This window comes from Patagioenas fasciata, chromosome 3 (assembly GCF_037038585.1).
Source record: "Patagioenas fasciata isolate bPatFas1 chromosome 3, bPatFas1.hap1, whole genome shotgun sequence".
Taxonomy (NCBI): domain Eukaryota; kingdom Metazoa; phylum Chordata; class Aves; order Columbiformes; family Columbidae; genus Patagioenas; species Patagioenas fasciata.
The window spans coordinates 24,655,066-24,674,411 of record NC_092522.1 but is presented as its reverse complement, the minus strand read 5'-3'; the positions used below and the strand labels follow the sequence as shown (position 1 = coordinate 24,674,411).

Sequence of the window (19,346 nt, the reverse complement as noted above, 5' to 3'; positions counted from 1 at the left end):
TAATCATGTTTTTAGAGTCAGACTCTGAAGATGTATCTTGTTCCTCCTCTGCCTTTGCTTGCTTCAGGTTTCTGCTTCTCATGGAACACAAGTCCGCTTTCAATGGCGAGATGCTTGGCCAGCCATATGTACCCCTCCTAACCTGGCTGATCTCTCAGATATGCATGTTCTGATTCTGCTCCATTTGCAGCATCTTCACCACTCACTCTTGCACTCAGCTGTGCACTGCTCTTCATCTGGAAGTATTTTGCCAGGTATGGGCCTTGCTTGGCGATTTAACTGGGCTGCTGCTATTCACAGTTCCAGCAAGAGCAGAACACATTAAAGCCATTGTAAAATAATCAGCACCACATGAAACTGAGAAGGTGGGATCCAATAATCTGAAATCCAGATGGTCTCTGGCAGCAAGTAGAAGAACTGTCACGCTGAAAAAGACCCAGAAGTCAGCAAATGAGCTGAGTTAATGATGTGACACAAGAAAAGGAAAGGTAGAGTGATTCTGAGCAACATGTGTTGGAGTGTCACACTCAAGAGCTTGAACTCTCTGTATCATATCTGTGCTAGCGTTCTCCACAGAGGCAGGACAGCTATTGGGGTGGGAGCAATGATGGATACTAACTGTACGTTAACAAGGTGATAGACCTACCAGCATGTTGAACAGTCTCTCTGAGGAGAGATTAGCAACTGGGATTAGCAAATATAATTGGATAATACTTTCCTGAGAATGGTATGGATGTCAGATGGGATGAGAAGCCTAATTTCACTGTGTGTGAAATAATAATAATGTAAAATATGCAATAACATGTGGACATATCATTGTTGACTTCTGGTATCCTCCATAGGAATATGTTTCTAGAATCTGGGTTCTGGTCCGGAGTGCCTTGACTTCGAGTAGGAGCCCTTCAATCTCTGGGCTTTGACAGGTTGGTCAGCTCTTGCTGTAGAACACCACTGCCTGCTTGACCAGTTAATGTTTATAACATATGTTGCAATGGTGGGGGTAGGCTTTTACTGTTAAATATCTGAGCTGATACCATGCGGCACTGTCACTGTCCTGTGATTATTCCCTGTGCTGCTACTGCAAATAAATTCACCAGCTTCCGTCTTAATAGCTTGCTTTAGAGCCAGTGTCACATTTCACACCCCATTCTGGACACCTTCCAACAAGATAATGTCTTTCACTGAGGAAGGTGACTAAAACTGATGAGAGTATCCTTAACTAAAGAGCCATAAAATGCTAATAGACCGGTGATGTTCCCAGCAAACCTGAAGGGAATCTGATCAATAGTTATGAGGTTGAGGCTCAATTTATGGCCTTAATTCATCAAGCATAGTCATTCTCCATTTTTGTACAGGATGCTTTTGTGGTTCCTGCTGAGCAGAGGAGCATAAAGTCTGCACAAGCCCTTTCTTGACAATTCCCCAGGCTTTGTCATTTAAGAAGAGGTGACTACAGAGGTGGTGGTCAGGGTCCTGTGATCTATTTGAAGTCAATTTTTCATTGTGTAGGACAGCACACCGGCTGGGAAGACAGAGTCTCAGGCTTAGAGTGCTTTCACAGTGAGTGAAAAATAAAGGTATTTTGGATCTCTTTAAAATTTGACATTGCAGTTATTCATACACCTGCAAACCACTCCACAACCAGGAATGGTTCAGTAGCATGTTCTCCAAAATCCTTTTACTGCCCTTTGTAGACCCCTTGCAGTAGAATTTGTAAGGGACAGATGGGGGCTGGGCTACTTCTATGTTTCTAAGCTGCCCCTGTGGTAGAAAGAAGTTTTCCCAGCTGCTCCCAACACGTTTGATCTCTTTAAGTTTCCAAAATGCTATATAAGCATGGAGGCAGACAATGAAATTTCATCCAAAGGTTTTATTATGACTTTTATGTAAAAAGTCAGACCTTTTCAAAGACTGAAGTAAATGCAAGTTTTATGTAGCCACCTCCCACCACTGGCATAAGCATGAAGTACATAGAAACATTTAAAACAAAATCAAAAAGCCTTGGTTAAAGCCATCTCAGTAATCTCTGTTCTGCTTGTTGTTCCTGCATACATAGGTTACCTGAAGTAAGTTTTAAGTATCTGAAGCGATAGGAGTGACTTGTAAGAATACAATAAGGTCCTAATGGAAGAGGGGTCTCAATTAACACTTGATCAAAAATACTTTGTGACGTTCATTCAAATATAATTCCTTAAGTGTGCTTTTAAAATTCCTATCTCTTACACCATGTACAGATCCATAGACTAACAGCTTAGACCTGCACATGATCTTCATTGTACAGATTCATTCCTGCTTTGGCTACCTGTCAGTGATTTTTAACGTGAAATACTCCCTGGTATAACGTCTGACTTTAAAGGATGCCTATAAATATTTGCACTAGTTGGGGGGGAAAAAAAAAAGTTTGGACACTTTCAGATCAATATAAGAGAGCTGAAATGCAGGTGGTGGCTTTTCTGGCAGCTCATGGGGTATGTGGGAAACCAGGGCTGCTGGTTGTTTTTCAGACCTCCCTCTGCAGCAGCATTTTGTCCCTAACGCCAGCAGCTGCAGCGGACGGATACTGGAGGCGTTTGGGAAGCCTTGGCTGTCACCCGAGCCCACAGCGACACCCAGGGCTTCATCCACATCATTCAGGCCATTTTCTAATCTGCTCCACTGTGCCTCCTGGAAAATTTTCTGTTCTTGAGTCACTACACTGATTGAGAAAGAAGTAATATTTTCCTGTAGTAATTTTATCAATAGAAATCCTGTATACTGCTACACTGACAGTAAATTAGATCAGCCACAGGCACATCTATATTCAAACAGATGCATTCACAGGAAGTGGGTTGTACTTTTCAATCTCCATCAAAATAGTTAAGATGGTAGTATTTGTTTGCAGCTAAGGTCAAGACAAGTTATAAACCTCCCATTCCTGCTTCCTCGCTACAGCAAAAAACTCACTGAGGCCATACTGAAATGATTTGGTAAGTTTTTGTTGAGTAAATGTATAAACTGAGATGAACAGTACACAGGAGTACGTCACCATCGAAATAATAGGTGCAGGTTTTACAACAGTGAACACTGAGTCAGACCTATTTAAAATGATCCTGAACAACGCCCTGAAGACACATACCTGAACAAACAGTGGTAAAGTGATTAGAGAGGTAACAGAGTACCAGGCATTAATGATTCTAGAAAAATACTTCAATAGAAGCAGAAAAACACCCTAGAGTTGATCAGGACCCAGGATGTACAGAGGACAACCCAAATTACACACCAATTGTCTGTACTTTCCACTCCCAGAACGTGAAAGCTGTCTGGCCATCGCTGGGCTATTGGCCATGTCACCAGTGTACAGCCCATGCAGCTGCTGAGGTAGTTTCTTTTTTGCTTTTCAGATCAGAAGGGGATACCTGTTTCTCTGCAAGGCAGGAGGCAGCTCAACTGCAAAAGCACCAGGCTGAAACAGCAGCAACTAAAGTAGACCAATGACCATAGTTTTACCACCAAACAGAGAAGTTGTGGAGGGGAAAGGTTCAAAGTTTGTACATTCCAGTTGAGAAGCTGCAGCTAATTGAGTAGAAAAAAAAAAAAAAATAAATGAAATCTGTGCTACATCAATTTAAAACGTAAAGGTGCAAAGCACTGGTTGTACTTTGAAACAGAGCGTGAGCAGTTACAGAGTTCAGAAAGCACAGGAGTACATAATCCATGAACCAACAGTTCATACAAGAGAACACGGTTGTTCCCGTAGAGTACTGTGGGCTCTTTATAAAAAAAAAAAAAAAAAACACAAAAAACAAATGCATCCTTCTCTAAGCGAAACAGACCTGCAAGTAAGTAGTACTCCAAAAATCAGGACTAAAGTGTCTGAAGCTGAACATCCAAAATATGAAGCATCTGTGATTCATTTAACTCTTCTGAAAATGCGTGTCATAGTCTATAATAACTGCACTTACATACATTTTCTGGTTGCTTTCAAGCTGTTTCCATGTTTAGTAGGATTCATACTGAAATAGTTATCTTTCTACCTGAAAGATTATATAAACTTCTATTTATTCTTGCTGTTCCTGGCACAGCTGGAAATAGAATTTATAGAAAGCCCATACAGTGTCAATGTGAGACTGTTACAGTCTGCAGCTCTATACCATTGGTCGCCTTCTGCACTTTTTTCTCCTTCAGAATTTGACAAGAAAGATTATTTAAAAACCAGTCTACATCTTGATAATCTTCAGGCCATCGCAAATATTGGCTCCTTTGTAAAAAGTTCCGAATTGGTTTGTGTTTCATCAATTGATATTGAGAAAGTGATCCAGCCACTACCATAATGAGGACATCTTTCAGATCAGAAAAGTACCTGCTTTGGGCAAAATTAAAGGCTTCCACACACCACCCATCTTTGAGAAATTGCCTGGTCACAATGCAAATTGTCTTCCTGCTGTTTGAAATGGCATCACGAATATTGTTGATATGTTCTTCCCCAGGCAAGAAATCTCTTTCCTCAAAGCACAAGGTAAATCTGTTTTTATCAAAATATTGTGAATCCAGATGCTTTATCAAGGAATTCTGGACCCATTCAAAGTCATTTTTGCTGTAACACAAATATGCATCATATCTGTATTCACTTTTATCTGCTGCTTGTGGATGCCTGTCTATAATTTTTTCTGTGATAGTTTTATACCAGACAAAACAAATCCCTCGGCAGCGAGTAATAATGACGACTGCTGTCAGAAACATTAGAAGAGTGATGGAGGTGAAGACAAATACTGAGAACCTGAGCATCTGCTGGAGTTCATCTTCATCGCAATCATCATATGTCAGAAAGGACAGTGGTACCCCTGCAAATGCAGGTGGGTATACACAGTACCTGTCAGCTTCTGAGCCAGCCAGGGTTACATTGGTTTCATTTAGCCACACTAGTAGATTCTTTAAAGTACAATCACAGACATACCTATTATGTGTTATATCCAGAATACTCAAAGTCATAAAGACTTCAGGCTCAGGGGATAAAAGCTGATTTCCAGATAAGTTTAGGTTGGTTAGGCTTTGTGGAAAAATCCCAGGAGAAAGATGAGACAATAGGTTGGAAGCTAGATTAAGTCTTTTTAGAGATGTTAGACCTCTAAAAATCTCCTGTGGAAGAGCACTGAGGTAGTTGTTATTCAGATGTAGAACCTGAAGTTTTGACAGTGCACCGAAGACATCCAAACATAAACCTCTCTCCCACACAAGCTGTAACATATTTTCGCCTAGATCCATATAGATTAACTGACTGTTTTCTACAGCATTTTCACTCTTCACACAGTAAGAGAAGCGATTCTGTTTTAAGAAGATATACTGCACATCTGGAACTTGGAAAAGAATATACAGGTCACCCACGTTTGCCAACCAATTTCGTTCTAAGTCAAGGTGTGTTGCTGCTATTGCTGTGCCAGCTACAGACATTAGTTTATTATCACCTAAAAAGACAGAGGTCAAATGTGGAAAGGAAGGGAGATTTTTAATGGCATTGTCTCGGAGATCAATTATTTTCAGGCTTACTAAGTTACTGAATGAATTTTTACCAATCATCCCGATATGATTTTGCTGTAAATCAATATACAGTATACTGCGTAGACCCTGAAAAGTATAATCATACAACTCACCTAAAAGATTACTTGAAAGATTGAGAGCTTTTAGGTTTCCCAAGCCAAAAAATGCTTGCCTTTGGATTTGATTTATCTTGTTTTTGAAAAGGTTCAGAAATTCCAGATTACCAAGGCTTTGAAAGATTAAAGAATTGAGAGAGAAAATGTAACCATTTGAAATATCAAGCAAATGAAGATCACTACTTTCTAGCCCTGCAAACGTATTCTTATCTGGATTTTTTAAGTTATTAAAGCCAAATCCCGAACCCATTGTATGAGGGCCAAATATTAAAGAACCAATTTGAGTACCTTTAATGGCTGCACAGAAATATTGGACTTTCTCTGTGCTCCAGCCATTCCCACTAAGGTCTAGTGAGTCAAATGTAATATTTCTGAAAGGATTTTGGCATTTAGCCCAGACAGTTTCATCCGTCTTGTACAATTGATTAGAACTGAGGCTAAAAAATACGAAGTGTTTTCCTTGGAAGCCGGTAAGATTGCTTTCACACAGGTTGGATATCTCGTTGAATTTCAGGTTCACAGTTTTTAAGACTGTTAGATTATAAAATAAGGGATGAGGATAAAGTTTAGTGATTTGGTTCCCTGAAAGATCCACTTCTTCTAACGAGCTCAAATCTTGAAAGTAGCGGTCCTCCAGGATGGAATCTCCCAGGTTGTTCTGAAACAGACGGAGTACACCCAGATGTTGCAAGCCTACAAAAGCATCAAGATCCAGCTGAAGAATGTTATTGAATCCCAAGTCTAAGACACGAAGGTTTGGCAGGTTCCTGAAAGCTCCTTTTCCTATGGTAACAGGATAGACATACTGCGCTCCGATTTCCAACAACAACAAGTGCTCCAGCAGTGGAAAGGAAGTTGCAGTCACTTGTCTGATATAGTTGAAAGCTAGCAAAAGCTTCACTGTGTCCTTTGGCACAAGTGGAATGTCTGTGAGGTTGCAGAAATGATACAGGGAGACTTGGGCTCCTGAATAACAGCTTCTAGATGCACATATATCACTAGCTAGTGATATTCCAATGACAAGTACTAGCCGTTGATGTAACATCACGAGTCTATGTGAAAAAAGTGAAAATAGTAAGCATTAATTCTGGAGTTGGCAGTAAGTTGTAGAGCATGTTTTTAACAGTTGTACAATAAAAGACTAATGTCACACTAAAACTGACTAGTGATTTGAGATTTATCCTTTCTCTGGAGTACCTTTATGTACCTTCAGGGTGGCACCAAAACCCCACTAGGTAAGCATGAAAATCTTGGCCTAGCTATTTAAATTACTTCACAGGACTGATAATGCTGTTGTATTAGCTTAATTCCTTAATCAGTTATCCAAACAGTTGAAACAGTTTGGATTACCGAAGGTGCAGTCATCCAGTCATTGCAACCACGCAGGCAAATGCTGCTCTTTCTCTGAGCGCTCTCCCGGTAAGGGCAATCTTGCTATTTGGAGTTCAGATTGCTGTCACATAGAAGTACCTAACAGCCATGAATTTTTAAGAGGAGGATCTCTTTTGGGGGTCCTTGAGCCTCAGATTAACCATGTAATGTGAAATTGTTCTTGAAAGGGTTGTAAAATAGTTTTGCAAGTATAGGCAGGAACAAGACTAACAGTGAAGGAAAAGAAAAAAACGCAGCATCCTGAAACTGTGCTCCAAGATTTCATGTTTTGTGAAAAACTGCATTTCCTGAACTGTAAATTCCTCAGAGAAAAAGGTGCATAACATAATGTATGCAGCTCACTGATGAACCCATTCATTAATTTATTCCCACTCTGGATTTTCCTTGCATTATGCCATCTGTCTGCCTGTCTCCATCTGAGACAAAGACCTCTTCAGAGCAAGGAATTTCTTTTTTATTGCGCATGGTAAAAAACAGAGCAAATTATTAGCCCTAAAGTGGTTGTTTATGTACTGTAGTTCAAAAAAAACCCTTCTAACTAAGATTGTAACCATCTGCCTCTCCTTTTAAAAAAACATTTATTGAAATGAAATGACAGCCCAATGGAAGAATTTTTTGTGACCTCCCACTCAATCTGCTTAAAAATCAGAAAGCGTAAATTCTTGCAGAACCAAAGCCCTGATAGCCATCTAATGACTGCAAAGTAAATCTACTTCAGGGAGGAAACAGGTTGGGCTTTGAGCCAGTAATTAAGAAGAGGCAAACCCCACCCCACTAATTACTATTATGATTTGAGCACACTGCTTCTTTAAAGCAGAAGTACAAAATGCTATGCAGAACATTGCACTTGAACTAAAATCATCTTATGCTTGTTGTCATCCTACAAAGTGATTTCTGGGAAACGAAAAAGCATGTCAGTAGAAACCATTATGATATTCCCATTGCAAATGCCAAGAGAAAGAGGTGGCCATTTTTTAGACTATCTGCTAAATAGGAAGAACAAGGATGTTATAGTTCCATCGAATCTCATAACTGACACAATCTCACTGTACTTAACATTTTCAGTGATGTTCTCAAAGTCATCTGATTATACTAAAACTTTAACTTGTAACAACTGTGACTAACATGGGGAGTCTGCAAACACATACAGGGCAACTTAAAATACTACTCCTGTCATTTTTTAAGACAATTTCATGGTTTTGGAACAAGATCTGATTCTTGAAAGTAAAAAATGTTATTAATATAGGATAGGGTGCTAAATTCTGAAGTCCTGGCATTCAAATTTCATTCACATTTTGTCTCATTAAGGAATTTATTATGTGCTGCCAAGAAAAGCAAATTGCAGGTACCGAATATCAAAATTCTGGTAAGAGGTTTTAACTGAATCTATGGGGAATAAATCCTAGGACTAGAAAATCATAGTGTTTTCTACCCTCTTTTTTGACCTAGCATGCACTGTTATAAGGGGACATTATAAACAGTAAACTGTATAATGCTTGTCTTTGTGACCACAAAGTGTTGTAGGTTACTAAAATAAGACAGAACTAAACATAGAGCAGGTCGAGATCTTGTTTACTTTTTACTCTTCTGTCTGCTTGAACCATGGAAAAAAATGACCACATTTCCCTTTTATTATTTGTTAACTATCACTATTACCTGTTGACACCATAATATAAGATGTTTAGCACAAATGGTTTCAAATTACATTTATCTTTCAGACATTTCCATTTCCATTCCTTGTGTTTGCCCAAATGCAATGGCTGGTTTTTCACATATGGGTAAAATGACAGCATCACCAAAAGCAGTGACAAACAGAAACTACTTTGGAAGTCAAAATTTAATAGACATATATCGACTTAACCACAAGAAAAAGCTCAAAATGTTTAGAGTGGAAAAACTGGAAAATGTTGGAGTTTTTTAATTTAAAAAAAAATTATTATTGGAAAATAAGAAAATGGTGAAATATTTCTAGCCATCTTTGCTTTTATACTTATCTGCTTTTCTGCATTCTTGTAAGTTAAAGAAATCTCTAATAAGCTCTTAACAGTTGTTACAGTCTGCCCCCACTCTGGTTTAGTGACATGGAACATTTGTAAACTCTTTGCTCCCTCAGGTTTTTTCTCCATAAGTTACTACATTTTCCCCCAAATCCTGGCCCTCCACGAGCAAGAGGAGGATGCTGACAGTAAGTAATGCCTCTTACTGCTCTCATGAGAACACCAAACATTTTTAATTTAACAGAATCCCCCATGTAGCATTCATATAACGCTTCACCATTGTACATTAACACGTAAAACCTTCTGGGAAGAATATTCTTCCCACAAAATGACCATCACCCCATTAAGTTATATGCCTGGGCATGGAGGTGAAGTGATATGTAAATGCTTCATTTGTTACTGAAAACTGGAGCTACAAAGCTTAGAGAACCAGAGCTCGGCATGTGAGATTTTGTTTCGATTACTGCATTGATGTTGGGCTAAGAGGTAAAGGGAAAACGTAGGTGGGGAGGAAAAATGCAGCAAATACTTTTGGGGTGGAATATCCTAAGCTGCTATGTTTCGAGCAATTAAAATAACTTTTACAATGCAGGGTGGATATCCTACTTGGATGTAAAGGCAGCAGGCGAGTGCATACCGAATGCAAATGGTCTCAGCCTCCTTGGGAAGTGTGCGTCTGGATCAGGGAAGGCCAATGCAGATGCTTTGAGTAATCTGGCACTGCCCTACACTATTGTACTATCATTTTTCTAAAACTCAGTTTTGTTAGCTTGGATTTAAATCACCCAGAGACCTTCACTGCACAGCAAAAAGGGAACTGGTGGTTCCCGAGAGTGGATGCTGTAGTGGTGTCTGTCTCAGCACAGCTGTGCACGCTTTGGGACATCCACAGAGGCTGACAGTGAGCAATGCCTGAAGCATAGCTGAAAAGGAGTACTAAGACTGTCTCCTTTTTGATGTAGAAAAGCCAGAAAAGAAGTTAGAATAACAACTGTCTGATGGAGAGTTAGCAAGCACTTGCCATTCCCCTTTCCACACCCCCAACGAAAACACACTGGAGTCCACATATAAAAAGAATGGGTTACATACCCTATTTTTGTCCTTGCTGGTGGCCAAGATTGTTCACTTGCTTTTTAAGAGAGTGACCTGAAACGAAAATTTTGGTTTCAGAAATGGTTTTGTGTAGCATTCAGCAGCATGTTGACTCTCTTCAGCAGCCTCCCCTGATTCTGTCACATAACCCTGGGTCAAATATGAACCAGCACACCCCAGTGGGAGTGAACAGACCCATCCCGTACATGCTTGTGAAAATGAGCAGCGGACTTAAATTGTTCTCAGTTGTCAGCCAGAGGTTTTGGGGAACCAAGCAGCAAAGGCATTGGCTCTCTGGGTGGACTCCAGAGAAGACCAGTCTGATATAAACATCAACGAGATTTAGAGAGTTTAAAAATGTTTTTAATATCCTATTGCAGTGACCATTCCTTCCTAAGGACAACTTCCCTAGACAACTCAGTCAGCCAGAGGAATTGTGTGCCCACCACAAGCACAGATTGCTGAAAGTAATTCCACAAAGATGAAGTCCTGTGACCAAGAACACCAATCATTCAGGTGTTTGCGATGTGGTCAGTGAATAAAAAGGTAAAGACAGAGGTAAAGCTGGTAAACTTTCCATTATCTGCACCAAAAACCAAAACAAAACCCCAAGATGTAAATATTTTGCTCATGCTAATTTTCACAAAAACAATCCAGGCTTTTTTCTGTAAGTCACTGAATCACAGATGAGTAGGGTGTATATATAATAAAGGCAGCAGTATCTTTTGATGAGTGTGTGAGAATCTCATCTCATTTCATCTCTAATTGCTGCAAGCCTGCTTTAGAAATAAGGATTAAGGGATAAACATTAATCCTACTGCTAAATTGGTAGTTTTTTTCCTCCCTTTAGCTCCATAACTAAGGGCCTTGCTGTTTGGACAGCAAGATGTGAGAGCTCACTTGGAGCCTGCATGAGTGCTGCTGGTGCCCTGATGTCTTTCTGTGAAACACCACTAGTTGTCACCAGTAGCACAAAAGCTCTTCAGAGAAACGGAAGAAAGAAAGAGAATTCAACAAATTCAGGGTGTATTTCTTGCCTGGAAAATCAAAGCATCGTTCTCTTTTCTCCCCTATATATCCAAACCCATTAGGTACTGAAGAGATAAAGACCATCTTAATTGTCCCTTATTATTTTTTTTTTTCTGTAGTGAGATGTTTTTGTGTATATAATTACACTGTTTTAACTTAAAATTTTATATGCACACTGCTTTCATCATCAGTGTACAACTTTTCTCGTGAATGTTTTGAAAATTATTTAAGCCAACTTCTATATGTATATGTCCAGAATCCAGCTAACTGAACAGAGACTGTTTTATATTCACCTAACCTAAACTACACTGAGTTTGCAGCAATGTTTATGAATAAGTTTCTAGATACACTGGTGCCACACTTCTGCTTTCTGGCAAATTCTAAGATTTGAAATAATTCTCTGGTTTCAAATCTAATCACCAATAGGTATTTCTGTGTAGAAAACAATATAATTTCAAATGTTTTGCTTCTGATTGTTAGATACTAATATAAATACATTCTTGCTGACTTCTGTCCCTCTCCTGCCCTCACCAGAGTAGCTCTCCTGCCTGACAAGGATTGATACGTTTACATTTGTGACAGAATGAACTGGGGGTCCTGCCCATATACAGCTTCTGAATTCTGCTTGAAGTACTTATGTTCTTAGTATTAAATTGTTCTGGCATACTGTCCCAGACCAGAAACAACAGTAAGTTTTTCAGTCCTTTGGGACAAGGGATTAGCCAACTCCTAGAAGAGTTAGTTAACCCCAGATCTTTCTGCCAGAACCTGTCAAAGTGCAGCATTCACAAACAGTATTAATAAAGAAATCAGCTGTAGGTACAAAGCAAATGGCCATGAAAGAGCCACTGGGAAAGGGAAACAGCAGGAAAAGTTTGGAACCTTTGGGTGAGGACATTTTTGCTTAGTTTCAGGTTAACTCTCACTCAGTATAGATAATCTCAGCCGGGAGGACTGAGATTTCAAATGGCACTTGATTCAGTCCATGAGTTGTGGTACAAGGTTCCCAACAAAGTCAAATAAACCCTTTCTTCTCTCCCCCTTCCTTTTTCAAACCTAGTTTACTTTTGAGAACAAATGTTAGGAAAATGTTCATGTCCTGATAGTATAAAAGTTTAAATACCTGATCTTTGTACATCTGTAACCAATCTTTGGCCAAGTTGCATGTAAGATGCTTGCAATGGCTCCAGGAAAGGGGTTATGGCAGATACAGCAGTCCACTACCACTCAGCCATGGTGATAGGACAAAGCTGAGCTGTAAGATACAACAAAACACACATAGAGCTTTATGGGAGTTAGGCCTGAAATGGTCTCTCATGGTTTAGCAGCGTGGGACTGCTGAGCCAGCTCATTAGTGCTGGAGGAGACTACGTGAGACTCTGCTTCTGACCTGAGACTTGAAATGTGGAAACACTCAAACAGAAGGAAGACAGCTTGGGAGTAGGGGAGTGAAAGGAAGAAAATAACAAGCACTGCAAACAATGGAAACTTGTCTGTCATTTATATGTCACGGGGCTGAGGCAGTCTCTAAAGTATCTAGAACATTACTGTGGTCACCTATGACTTCGAAGTTGCCTAAAAATGGGTCAAAGCTATTGAGGCTGGAGGCTGTAAATTTGGAAACTGGTACCTCAAAGTAGAAGGTGATGCTAAAAGAAGAACTGAGGAGTTAACTATAGATCCCCAATTCTACATAAACAAGGGGAATACTGACTGGATCCAACATTATGGCAGAAGCGTGTACTAACAAAGGGAAGCAGAGGACAGTTGCTAATTCTGTACTCAAAACTAGGCTCTAAAGATGAAGTCTGGTGATGGATTTTAGCTAAACTAGCATTTTGGATTAAGCAACCACAGTCAAGCAACCAATGTTACACTCCAAAGTAATTCAAGAAGTTTATCTTCCAAACCCTGCTCAGCAAAAAAATCCTCACAACTCTTACATTCTTGTTTGCATAGCCAAGCTTCTGCAGTAGAGATACAACATACTGTTACCTAACATATGTGCTTACAGCCTAGTGATTAAAGCCATTTCCTTGAAGGAGAACCAGACAAGCTTCTCAGACTGAGGAAGCTTGAATACTCAGGTCTTCCACTTCCTTTAATGGTCTAACTGGGTCATAATATCAGAGACCTCTCATTTCCGTGGCTAAAGCCTGCAAGAAAATGTCAGTGGCTGGTATGCCTTGCACTAAACCCAAAGCTGCAGCTTTGCTGGAAGTGTTCCATGCAGGCTCCATGGGGGGCCGTGTTCTTCACATCCATTTCCACAACATCTGCAATCACTGTGCGAGGTTCCTGACCCTGGGGTGCTCCTTTGCAATGGCTTACACATGCTGGGAGCAGCAGCAGAAATGGGGGTCCTGTGTGGGTTTATAACTGAAGGAAGGGCCTGCTCGATCAGCTTCTGGGGACTTGGCTGCCTAAAATCTACTGAAATTCACCTGAACAGACAAATGTGTCTCAATTTCAGTCATCAGTTCTTGGGTCTCTTCCTGCGACCCAAATTAAAGAGCCTCTTTGTTCAGTTTTCCCTATCTATGCACATGTCACGATCCTGTAGGCAACTGAGAGTAATTTCTACCTCTCGGAGAAACTGCAGAACAAGTAAAATACCCTTGTCTATTTCCCTGATATCGTTAGTCTTTTCTTCACTCTCGGCAACAATTATGGCATGTTTCCCAGAGGCTGGTGATACACACTGACCATGAAGTACTATTTGTATTTGGTGCCTGGTAAAATTTATCAGAAAAAAAACCCCCAAAGACCTTCAAAGAGCACATTTTTCTGTTAATCAAACAGTCAGCCTACTGACAGGGAGTTTGTTTGTAATATTTATCTAGGCCATTAAAGAGATCTTAAAAGATATATCACAAACAGTAAGCCTTTGTTCTTAGACTGGGCAGATAAAGGCCAACTGCTATTGTGAAAATTTGTATTGCTGCTGTTATCTGATTAGATCAAATCTACTTACTGAAACAGAAATACAACTCCAAGCTTTTGTCCAGGCTCTAAGCCATCATAATATACGCATTTGTGCTCATAAAAAGCTGTGCAGTGTAAACAAACTTTTCTTCATGGGGCCCGTCTAGCTGATTGCAATCTAAAAAAAAAAATTTCATTCATCAGATGATTAATGAATGTGTCCCTTCCCCCCCTATCAGCCTCTCCCTTAAGTTGCTAGGATGCTTAACTCAAATACAGCATTTTGACTTAAAACTGGGAAGCATGTTATAAGGCAAGTGAGTACTGTGACAGTTCCTAGCACAGATAGGGAAAACCTAACACAATAAGGCATTTCATGACTTGATAGAGCAGAAGGACCATGAAAAACAGCCACTAGTTTGGGTAATCAGAAGCTACCTATGGGATGTAATTATCTAGTTCCTGTTCATTACCTAGATTTATTTGGTTTTATATCCCCTCAGATTATATGACGAGATGCGGACACACACACTTCAAATACAGTGTAATTCCTCTATTCTCATTATAACAGTTCTTGAAAGGCAAGTCTCCAGAAGGATGGGGAAATAAAAGTATAGACTAAAATACACTCTGGGCTATTTCTCTGGGGAACAGGAGTAAACTGGATGGGCACAGGGAAGGTGCTGTAACCCCAGACTCTAGCTCCTGGCCCCACTCAGTTGTTTTTAGCCCCTGGCACTGTTCTGAGTGTCTCCCTCCTGAGCAGAGCCAGCTGGCTCTCTTCCCTGCCTGAGCAGCCAGCTGGGCTGGTTTTTCCAGTGAAGTGCCCCAACAGTGGGCACTGGTCCATCGGCCAGCCCCAGCAGCCAGACTCCTCTGACTGTGTCTCAGAAGGGAGGGTGAGGGCAGAGAGCACCTCAGCTAGGCTTGAGCAGAGGACCAACAAATTGTCTTATGCTCTTCCAGGTCCTATGGAAATGAACTTCTCAAGCCTTCAGTGAAGATTCCTGGGATGTTTTTCAATTACTACAGTTGTTTCCCAGGAGAGACGCTCATTCAAAGTTGCACAAACCACTTGTGGGCAGTCACAGTCACCACTCAGGTACTCTTGCCTCACAGCCTGAATCCATGTTCACTCTTTTTTGGTTTGAAAACTGTCATGGGATAACTGCTTGTTCTAGACTAGACGCCACTCCAGGGAAGTAGTGTTTCCGTCCTGTTAGTTTCCCTTCCCTCTTAGCTATCATTTTGGACTGTGTTTTTCACAAAGTGGATTTAGCCCAGGGACAAAAGGTCCCTTTTTGTGCTCACAAGATAATTAGAAGCAGCCAGGATTAAAACTCTCACCTGGAAAAGATCAAAGTGATAATAGGAAAAGGACTCTCAAGAATGACAGCTGAGTTTTTAACTTATAGGAGGTCAGCTTTCACAGATGTGACAGAAATTCTTGAGGAAGCAGCAGTAAGTGGAGAAGCAGCACTGAGACTGTAACTCCTCAGGTCACAAGCAGAGCTCCATACAGCCTTACCTGCAAAGCTAACCTTTTTATAAAGCTCATCAGCACTATCATACCAGTGAAACAGTGGTCAGGCATAAAACAGTGATGATGGTTCAGTAGCTGAAGTAGGCAAAGATGACTAAATGGCTAGCTGGAAGGGAAATGGCATGGTTGCCACATCTGCACTCCTGAGACCCAACCTGAGCATGTTACTTATTAAGAAATTATTAAAAAAGTGTGGAGACAGGTGCCTAAACATTTAGAGCGAAATGGTAAAATTGACAACAAAGAGATGTTTTTTGCATCATGTTTTAAGAAAAGCAATCAAAAGACAACAAGCTGCAAATGCCCAGTGACAGAATAACCATAAATGTAGTACAAAAGTGAGACAGTCAGTCAATCAGCCCAGCATTTAACTGAAGTTAGACCCTGCTCCACTCTTTCCTGGAATGGAGACATTGAAAGGGTACCTTCCAAATCTCTTTGAAAAAGGCTTTAGATCAGAGTAAGTTTGTTGGTGGATGAGAAAAATTACATTCACAAGTATAGCTGACATAACTGTACTGCAGAACCTGTTGTGCAAAGTAGACCTGACAGGTGAAGAAGGTAGAAAAGCAGCTGGTAGCCCTTCTGAAACAGTTCCTGTGTGAGGCTGTTGGTGAATCAGCTATTTCATTGATGCACAGGATGGTAGGGCAGTCCCTGGGGTCACCTGCATGTCCATCCCACGTTGAGTGCTTATTTACAGATTATCCTTATACCAGATGGTCCCAACCTGACCAAGACACCTAGCTGTCACACAGGCTAACCTGAATGAAAGGCTTTAGAGTGGGAAGCAGGAGACCAAATTACACACTCCATGCAGTGCATGTAAAAAGATACGTGCCTGATTTCTGAATTCATAAAAGACCAGCAGTCTGACACCTAGAGACTGCCACAACAGAAATCCCTGTGCAGGGTATCCTTTAAATTCTGTCCCAGACCAGCTCTTTCTGGAGAGAAAGCTAGCAGTGTCTTCATTTAGCATTTTAATCTATCACATGAAACAGCTACACTCCATTCTATTTTCTGCACAATGCAATACCAAACCCTTTCATCTCACAAATATCCATTAACTGTGGAAGCACTGGTTATTTTGGACTGGAAGGCACTCTCCTCTTCTGCTGTTACAGCTTTTCCAGCTGATGTTCACGATTCACTAAATCAAAGATATGTTTCAGCCTAATGAGAGGCTGGGGGATACTTTGCGTGGAGGCCAAGTGAGGGGAGAGAGGAGGAGATCTGCTCTGAGCAGTTTCCACATTCTGATTGTGCACATGTTCCACCCAGAAACTACCCTTGGAGAACAGCTTCAAGGCCCTTCTTGCCCTCTCCTCTAGTTTCTGCCTCTTACCATCTCGATCAACTTCTGGAAGTTTTTGCACAGTGACGCAGCTTCAAAAGGAAGCTGAAGAATCAGTGCCAAAACGAGTCTGTCGCCAATTGGGAGGAAAGACAGAAAGACGTACGTCTCACTTGCCTTCAGGCAGACAACAGAGTTGAATGAGGTCTCCCATGACCTGGGTGAATGCTTCTATCCATGAAACACTGACTTAAAGGTGTACAGTAACAGTTCACCACTCCTTTATAAAGTAATTTGGTTGCCACTGGTGCATTCTGCACTGGGTCTGAGCTAGAAGCGTCTCTACATCAAAACACCCATGCAATGTAGCCAGATTAGACACTGACTGATCAGCCCTGCCAGACTGAGGCATTGCCAGGTGTCTGCAGAAACAAAACATTTTGTTTCGGAATACCGAAGGGAGGGCTGGGGAACTCCGCTGACACCCACAGGCTGGACTCTTCCAGCATCAGGCGCAGGTGAGGCTGTGCCTAATCCAGTCCTACCTCAGGGCCTTCCGGCCTTTTCGGAACCTTGTACCCTATGTATCTCTTTTTCCCTTAAAATGCGCGTAACAATCCCTGTCTGCCCTGGAAGAAAAAGGAAAGCCAAATAACATACTGCTTTGAAAAATGCGAAGTGCAACCGAGGCGCCAAAATGTTTTCCTAAGGGCGGCTAACATGTCCTATTTCGTAGTGGCTCAAGGAGGAAAGGCCGAGGGTGACAAGGGACGGAGAAGCCTGATGCTTACACAACGGCAGGCTGTGAAGCACCTGCATGAAGCTACCGCACCGTCCCCGCCTGCTGCCCGCTCCCCGCCCGCCGGCACCGGCCGCACCCTGGTGTGCCGCCGGAACACGCCGCCGCGGGACCCGCCGAGCACCGGGGTCCGGCACCACCTCACGCCGCCCGCGCTCACCTCCGCCGGCCCGGCCCGCGCCGCCACTGCACCGGCCCGACGCGCGAGGCTGAGCCCGGCCCGCCCCGGGGCGGAGCGGCCGTTAACGGAAACCCGGCGCGCGGCGGCCCTGCCTCAACGGCCGCGGGGCCGGGACACGCGCGTCCGAGCTGTCGGCTCCGCAGGACCTGGGGAGCGGTCCCCCCGCCCCCTACACGCATCGGCCGTGGGACGTGAAGCTCGGCCAACGCTCGGCCCGTGTGACATGGCGGGGGTGCTGAGCGCTGTCAGGCCCTGGGCATCGCGGCTTTCCCGTTGCAGGAGCCCGCCTCAGAGAGAGCGGCAGAATGAGATGCTGCAGAGAGGGATCTGGGGGTTCTGGTCGACGGCCAGTTGAACATGAGCCAACAGTGTCCCTGGCAGCCAAGACGGCAACCGTGTCCTGGGTGCGCCAAGCACAGCATTACCAGCTGGACAGGGAGGTGATTGTCCCGCTCTGCTCTGCACTGGTGCAGCCTCACCTGGAGCTCTGTGTGCAGTTCTGGGTGCCACAGGATAAAAGAAGATACAAAGCTACTGGAGAGTGTCCAGAAGAGGGCTATGAAGTTGGTTAAGGTTTTAGAGGGGAAGCTGTATGAGGAGTGGCAAAAGTCGCTGGTTCAGCCTGGAGGAGACTGAGGGGAACCCTCCTGGTAGCTAGTTTCCTCACAAGGGGAGGAGCAGGGGCATGTGCTGATCTCTTCTCTCTGGTTCCGATGGAACTTGAGGGAATGGCAGGAAGATGTGCCAGGGGAGGTTCAGGTTGGACATTAGGAAAAGGTTCTTCACCCAGAGGGTGCTGGAGCACTGGAACAGGCTTCCCAGGGAGGTGTCAGGGCCCCAAGCCTGACAGCATTCAAGAAGAGACTGGACAACGCCCTCAGACACATGGTGTAAATTTTGGGATTGTCATGTGCAGGGACAGGAGTTGGACTCGATCCTTGTGGGTCCCTTCCAACTCAGGGCATTCTATGATTCTATGGCTTTCCCTACCACAGAAAAACAGAATTGGGCTTAAGCTACTCACACATGCAATGCCATGGTACAGAAAGGGCAGCACAGCACAGGTGGGGTGCTGCAGGGGTAAATAATAGTGGGAAATGGTGATGATGTGGATATGGAATGGGAAAAAAAAATCTAAAAGAAGAAAGGTAGAGATGTAAAGTCATTAGTGAAGAAACACTGGCAGGTAAATTCCCCTGGAAATCCTCCCTGGCTTTCTAACCACAGCCACTGGCTGCCAAGAGGGGGTCAGGCAAGGGGAAAGAAACCAGGCTGAGAGGTGCAGCCAGGGCACACAAGCCAGCTTTTATGGCCTTTGCTCAATGTAAGCATTGTAATGATGATCACTTAGACTCAGTCTAAGCAATGTAAGAAATTGTGTTTGCTACTTGGTGCTTGAGCTGTTTCTTTCTGATCTTTTCCAGGTAGAAAGAGCCAGCTCATCTCTGTCTCTTACCTGCA

The 19,346-nt window shown here is 42.4% G+C and overlaps 1 protein-coding gene across 2 annotated transcripts; it reads right to left on the bottom strand.

Annotated features, from left to right (window-relative positions):
- Positions 1-1,855: 1,855 nt before the first annotated feature.
- On the bottom strand, positions 1,856-18,085 carry TLR5 (toll like receptor 5). Of its 2 annotated transcripts, XM_071805956.1 has the most exons (4): positions 17,865-17,892; positions 12,264-12,395; positions 10,109-10,165; positions 1,856-6,682 (listed from the first exon to the last, which is right to left on the bottom strand). In XM_071805956.1, exon 4 carries the CDS (start codon positions 6,673-6,675, stop codon positions 4,096-4,098), a length of 2,580 nt encoding a protein of 859 aa, XP_071662057.1. In that variant the 5' UTR covers positions 6,676-6,682; positions 10,109-10,165; positions 12,264-12,395; positions 17,865-17,892; the 3' UTR covers positions 1,856-4,095. The 2 variants fall into 2 exon arrangements, with proteins under 2 accessions (XP_071662057.1, XP_071662058.1); XM_071805957.1 differs by lacking the exon at positions 12,264-12,395 and having other exon boundaries at positions 17,865-18,085.
- Positions 18,086-19,346: the final 1,261 nt, after the last annotated feature.

What these genes read in the sequence shown, in the direction of transcription:
- TLR5 (XM_071805957.1), bottom strand. Translation starts at nt 6,675, where the DNA reads ATGTTACATCAACGGCTAGTACTTGTCATTGGAATATCACTAGCTAGT.